Below are 6,000 nucleotides of genomic sequence, written 5' to 3'. Positions count from 1 at the left end.
ACCTCCTCCCCCCCCCCCCCCAGTACCCTCGCGTCCCCAGAAATAATGTCAACCCCCAGGAAAATCCGTGAAACGTAAAAAAACGTGTAAAGATGAATGGGAATGAGCCACTGGAGGATTCTCCAAAGCGTAGATCAACGTTCTACGTCTCCCTGGACTCTCAGCCCCCGTCCCGCATCGGGAAGCCCCAGGACCCGGAGAAATACTCATGCAACACATTTCCGATAATAACCCCGAAGAACCCCCACCCAATTCCCCTGAACCGAACCTTCAGTTCCAGCGACAAATTGGAGCTTGAAATGAAGTCACTTCACCACGTTGAGACGCGGGGGAAGGTTCATTCCCTGACGAAGATGTTCGAGTCGCCGGAGGTACTGGACCCCTCCCCGCGGAAGAAGGTGGAGAGGACGCGGTCCTTCAAGACGATCGAGAGGTTCCAGAGCAAATTCGGAAGGAAGGACGTGACTTCGGGGAAGAAGGAGGCGATTTCGGGGAAGAAGGAGCGGCTGAGCGGCCCCGCGGAGGGGCCCAGGCCCCGGCTGGGGGTGGGGGATGGCCGGAGGGACGAGGAGAGGATCAAATTCGCGCGGAGCAACTTCAGGCCGAAGAGCAATGTCGGGAGTCAGGAGTGTGTGAACAGTGTCAGTGGTACTGTGCTTGGGAATCTGCTCATCAGGAGGACTCACAGTACTAAGGTTTCCAGGAGTGTCAGTGCCCTTGGGAAAAGACACGCCAGTGCGGGGAGTCCCGGGGAGGTCTGCAGGGGGAAGGGGGACACCGAGGGACTCGCCGAGGTGGTCAGGTGGGACGAGGGCGACGAGGAGGTGTTCGAGGAGGACGGAGATGCTGGGGTGCACTCAGGTATTTTTGAGAGGGTTTTTTTGGGGGGCGGGGGGGTTCAGGGAATTATTCAGGGGGAATTTCGAGAAAGTTTGGGGGGAGGTCAGGGGCATTATTCAGAGGAAATTTTGAGTTTTGGGAGGGGGGTTCAGGGGAATTATTCAGGGGGAATTTTGAGTTTTGGGAAGGGGGTTCAGGGGAATTATTCAGGGGGAATTTTGAGTTTTGGGAAGGGGGTTCAGGGGAATTATTCAGGGGGAATTTTGAGTTTTGGGAAGGGGGTTCAGGGGAATTATTCAGGGGGAATTTTGAGTTTTGGGAAGGGGGTTCAGGGGAATTATTCAGGGGGAATTTTGAGTTTTGGGAAGGGGGTTCAGGGGAATTATTCAGGGGGAATTTTGAGTTTTGGGAAGGGGGTTCAGGGGAATTATTCAGGGGGAATTTTGAGAGAGTTTTGGGAGGGGGTTCAGGGGAATTATTCAGGGAGAGTTTTGGGGAGGGGGTTCAGGGAAATTATTCAGGGGGAATTTTGAAAGTTTTGGGAGGGGGGTTCAGGGGAATCATTCAGAGAGAGTTTTGGGGGGGGGGGGGGTTCAGGGAAATTATTCAGGGGGAATTTTAAGTTTTTTTTTTGACACCAGACGGAGCCTTTTCAGGATGAAAATATCTCATATAGAGGAAAATTTATCAACAAATATTTTATCGCTAAGTTACAAGATTGCTATCATCATTATTGTTGTTTCATTAAAGGGTTCATTTCTTGTCTGTGATTATTAGACAGCCGAAACGAAAAACTACTATCCCTTGTTCCGCATAAAACAAAGATTTTTCCGGAGCAAAATACGTATGAGAGTATCAAATAACGAAGGAGTAGTGCTAAAAATGGCATTTCTTGCGAATACAGAGAATGCAATTTTTTTTAAACTACTAAATCTATTTTTGCGAGAAAAGTTTTTCATTCCGGCGCACTCTCTGCATGTTTGGCACAAAAAAATCCTTTTTTGATAATTTTCAAAAGACTATTTTCTTGGCACAAGTAAGACTTGTTTGAGAACTTTGTCGTTTGTCTCGCAGTGTAGGGAATCTCTTGTCTACAAAAACCGTCTGATAGAGTTTTTCGATAGGATAGAGAAGGATTTCATGTTTTTTATTTAGTATTTTAATCGACTTAATCGTCGAATTATCTTGTAAACGAGGAGCTTTAGGGAGAGAAGATGAAGAGGAATTTTTCGTGGAGAATTTCGTGGACTTGACGATGTTTTTGGATCGCAGTGGCTGTGAAGATGATTGAGAAACTGAGAAATATTGAACTCCTCAGTTAAAAAATTCAAAACATGAGGTAATCGTTGAATCTCGTCACTAAACATATTTTTGCGGAGGAGACAGCTGACATTTCCAACTTGAAAAGTCAGTTCCATAAATTAAATTCCCATCGATACTCAACATCATCAAATTATTCCCTGTGAAATTATCCATTAAGATCCCACTAAAAGCCCGTGAAAAAAAAACGTAAATCACAACGAAACTGAAATTCAGTTGAATTAAAATCAAATAACGATTTCTTGCACTTCACGTAATAATGATTGTGAGAGAATATTCTCGAATAATGTCAAAAACCGGGAGTATATCTTGGTTGCCCTCTTGGGGTGTATAATGAAGCGAAAGGGATTGGAAGAGAACGGGCTTCGACCGGTTAAACCACGGGTATCGGATGAGCAAGAAAACGAGTCTTCTCAACGGTTCGACGTACCAACGCCAAGTGGGCCCTTTCTGGGGACCTACTTGTGTATACCATTCGTGGGGACCACCTGCCTCGAGACATCCCAAGTAACATCAAACAACCGCCTACACTCGACTCGACCAGAATTCCCACGTTATAATTGATGGGTAATTGCCTGCACCCTCGGGAGAACCCGCGCCCCGCTCTTTTTTCGACAAGCCAAAATTCGAGAATATTCCTTTTTTTAATTAATTGTTTGCAATTATTCTCATTGCGAAAAGTAATGAGAATGACGACCGATGTGAATCACATGTCCCAATTTATCAGCGGTTAAATTTTCATATTACAATAAATGATTTGCTCATGTTCTAATTCCTACGCTCACTGAATGAGATTTAGTCACAACTAGATCTGTGCGCGCGCGAAAGCGCGCGCTCATCTTTTTGCTGTGAAAATGAAGAAATCGAATTTATTCAACTTCATATACTCATAGATGTTTTATCAATATTGATAATGACTTAAAGAGAATTAAGAGAATGAAGAGAATGAAGAGTGAAGCATCAATGAATAATTTTTAATCTTCGATTAATTCTTTTTTTTTACTTTTTAAAATAATCAAATTAAAATCTGTAATTGTTGAAAAATCAGGGGAGGGTTATGAATTGATTTCCCAGAGAACTGAAAAAATTTCTTGAATTCTTCAGAAAATTTCACAGTTTTCCAGATAACCGTAGATCACAGATTTTTCTCGAATTATTTGGGAAACCGAAGAATTTTCGTGAATTTTCTAGAGTTTAGAATTTATGTATGAAAATCTGAAAAGCAAGAATTGATCATTTTGGCGTGTGATAAATATGAAAAATTTAAAATTTGGGAAGTGAAGAATAATTTGTGCGTTAAAAAAATTGAGAAATACTATGTTTATTTTCTCATGATTAACAATTAGGCAATTTAGACATGTTTTGATATAAAGATCAACTTCACACATGAAAAAATGAAAAATATGACGCAGAAAAAATTTTTGGCATTCGAAGAATTTGAAAATAGCGGGGTTTTTTTTCAGCGACTACTTCACGTGACTCATTGACCAATCCGAATTGAGGATTAGCGGTCAGGCAGTTTCGGGATATTTCGATATAAAACAACTTCACGTTTCTTTCATCTTTAGTAAATAGGATTACAATTCAATTCGTTCTAGAACACACTTTAGAGTGTGAATTTCTGGAATTCGATGTTTGTTGATACTCTGATAAAAGTGCGTGGCCACACTGTTATCAATTTTTAGTTAGTTGACACGGTAATTCAATTAATCTGTTGTTCATCTCATCAATATAATTCCGTGCTTAGAATATTGTCATGTCATGTTATCAGCACCAAATGAAAAATTAAAGCTTCATTTGGAATATTGAGTGACAGCTTCTTTTTATTCATATCAGAAATTTTGTATTTGGATATTAATATTATTTGTTCAAAGTAAAAAAATCGATCATCATTTTCACTATATTGCATTCAGATTCTCCTATCCTTAACGTCAAAAATGTGAGATCATTTCATAATTCTAGCTAAAAATTCTAATCAACTTAGTTCGAAGAAAACCGTAGTAAACGCAATATTGAGAAAGTTCAATTATTCTATTTTCCTCTGGCCTAAATGATTTGGACAATTATGATTCGTTTATTCGTGTTTCATAGAATGGTATTCAATTCTCTTTTGGGATCGGAAATATCCTCGCTCATCCAATGAGGCCACCCGAATGATTCAATTTCTCCAGGCTTCCGAGATAATTGTAAAAAACGGAACGATGATTTGGATCCATCCATGGAAATGTGAAAATAGAATTGTTGCGCCCTGTTCTTAATATTTCCTTGTGTTTTCCATGGTATTTCGCTTGATTTCGTCTGACATCTGAATAGATTATTCACATGAATAACGAGATGATGATGTTAATTATTGATTATTGATGTTGCGAGGTATTTCGAGAAATAGTCACATGTATTGTGACATGATAATGCTAATTGTTGATTATTGTTATTGCGAAATTTTCATGTATATCATGTGATACCGCATGATCATGCTGCACGATATTTCTGGGAGATATTTTTCCAAGACTTTATATTGATGTTGGCGAGCGATGATTCATTTGATTGTTGAGTTTTTCTTTGCTTATTAATTTTTGGGAAATTACTTGGCGAATGAACTTGATGATTTTCACGCTCCTGCTGTGAAATTATCTGAGTATTCTCTCAGGGATTATAAATAGATTTATACCTGTTTGTAGGGGAGGGTGGGGCAAAACGGCCCCCTTTCAATTGTCAATAACTTGTGAATGACATTGTGAAAATTCCCAGTTTCAACTTCATTTTGAAGATAATTTTTCATTCTTCAAAACGAGCTCTAACTCATCCCAATCGGATTATTGAATCGGAAAATATTGACGATTGAAGGGGGACCGTTTTGCCCCATCCTCCCCTATGTCATTCTCAAAAATTTAAGAATGCACACAGCACATAACAATCCCGCCCAAATAACTCCAAATCTCAATTTCAGCCTCGTAAATTCAACCCACTCAATTCATCCTATCCATCTCCAATTACCCCGCATTAAAAAAAACTCCATAAAAAATGAAACATCAACCACAGTCCACCATTCCCTCGCCAATGCTGCAGACTCCATTGTCGTGGCTTTAAAAAACCGTAAAAAAAATCGAGCAACCGAGAGAAGTCATAAAATGTATGAATGCGTATCGAATTATCGAAAACTCGTTTTGTATTACTCTAGAATTCCACCGCACGTAACGCGTTACCCCGTTTAGCAATAATGTCAACCAATGAGAGAGACTTCTCTCCTTCCCCTCTCCCTCAACCCGTTTAACCGATGGTTTCTTTAGTTGGTGAAATTGTCCGTAGGAAATTGAGAATGGCCCGTGGATTTTCAAAGTGATAAAGCCGTACGTACTCTCCGCGTCGTAAATCTCTCGCTGCCATAATTTCCCCCTCCCTCCCCCCTCTTCACCACCTATTTTTCATTCCCTCTGTTTTTTTGTGATGATTCTTTTCCCCGGATTGAGAGAGCGAGCGAAAATGGGGGATTTTTTTACGGTGAAAGTTGAATAAGAAAAATTAATGTCTTTTGGGGGAATGGGGGGGGTCGAAAGTGACCCCAGTGGATAGTCGGGAAAATTTCCGGTTCAAAACACAGGTCATGAACCCATTTTACCCCTGGCGTTTTCCGATAATTCTGAAAATAAATAGAGGCGAGGGAAAGTTTTTTTAGGTGTGACGGGCGAAAGACGGGGCAAAATGGGTTCATGATTAGGGTTCTGAATCGACAGGGAAATTTCCAGCTCGAAGCAATGGTGTTGGACCCATTTTGCCCCACTACTTTTTCGGTAATCTGAGAAAACGAATTTTCACTTCGAAATTAAAATTCTTCTCTTGTGC

At 40.7% G+C, this 6,000-nt stretch overlaps 1 protein-coding gene across 8 annotated transcripts in view; it reads left to right on the top strand.

Annotated features, from left to right (window-relative positions):
* LOC107035933 (probable Ras GTPase-activating protein) overlaps window positions 1-6,000 on the top strand; it is a 141,732-nt gene that overhangs the window by 101,124 nt on the left and 34,608 nt on the right. Inside the window, exon 1 of one of the 8 annotated variants that reach the window (XM_029125935.1) lies at window positions 65-861. The exons of the other annotated variants lie outside the window; for them this stretch is intronic. Within the exon in view, the coding sequence (XP_028981768.1) occupies window positions 93-861 (769 nt within the window). The 5' untranslated portion in view covers window positions 65-92. Of the gene's footprint in view, window positions 1-64; window positions 862-6,000 lie in introns of those variants that run through there. 8 annotated transcript variants of the gene reach the window in all.

This window comes from Diachasma alloeum, unplaced genomic scaffold, assembly GCF_001412515.2.
Source record: "Diachasma alloeum isolate Michigan unplaced genomic scaffold, Dall2.0 Dall_scaffold_00202, whole genome shotgun sequence".
NCBI classification, from domain to species: Eukaryota; Metazoa; Arthropoda; class Insecta; order Hymenoptera; family Braconidae; genus Diachasma; species Diachasma alloeum.
This window is presented reverse-complemented; position numbering and strand designations above follow the sequence as displayed.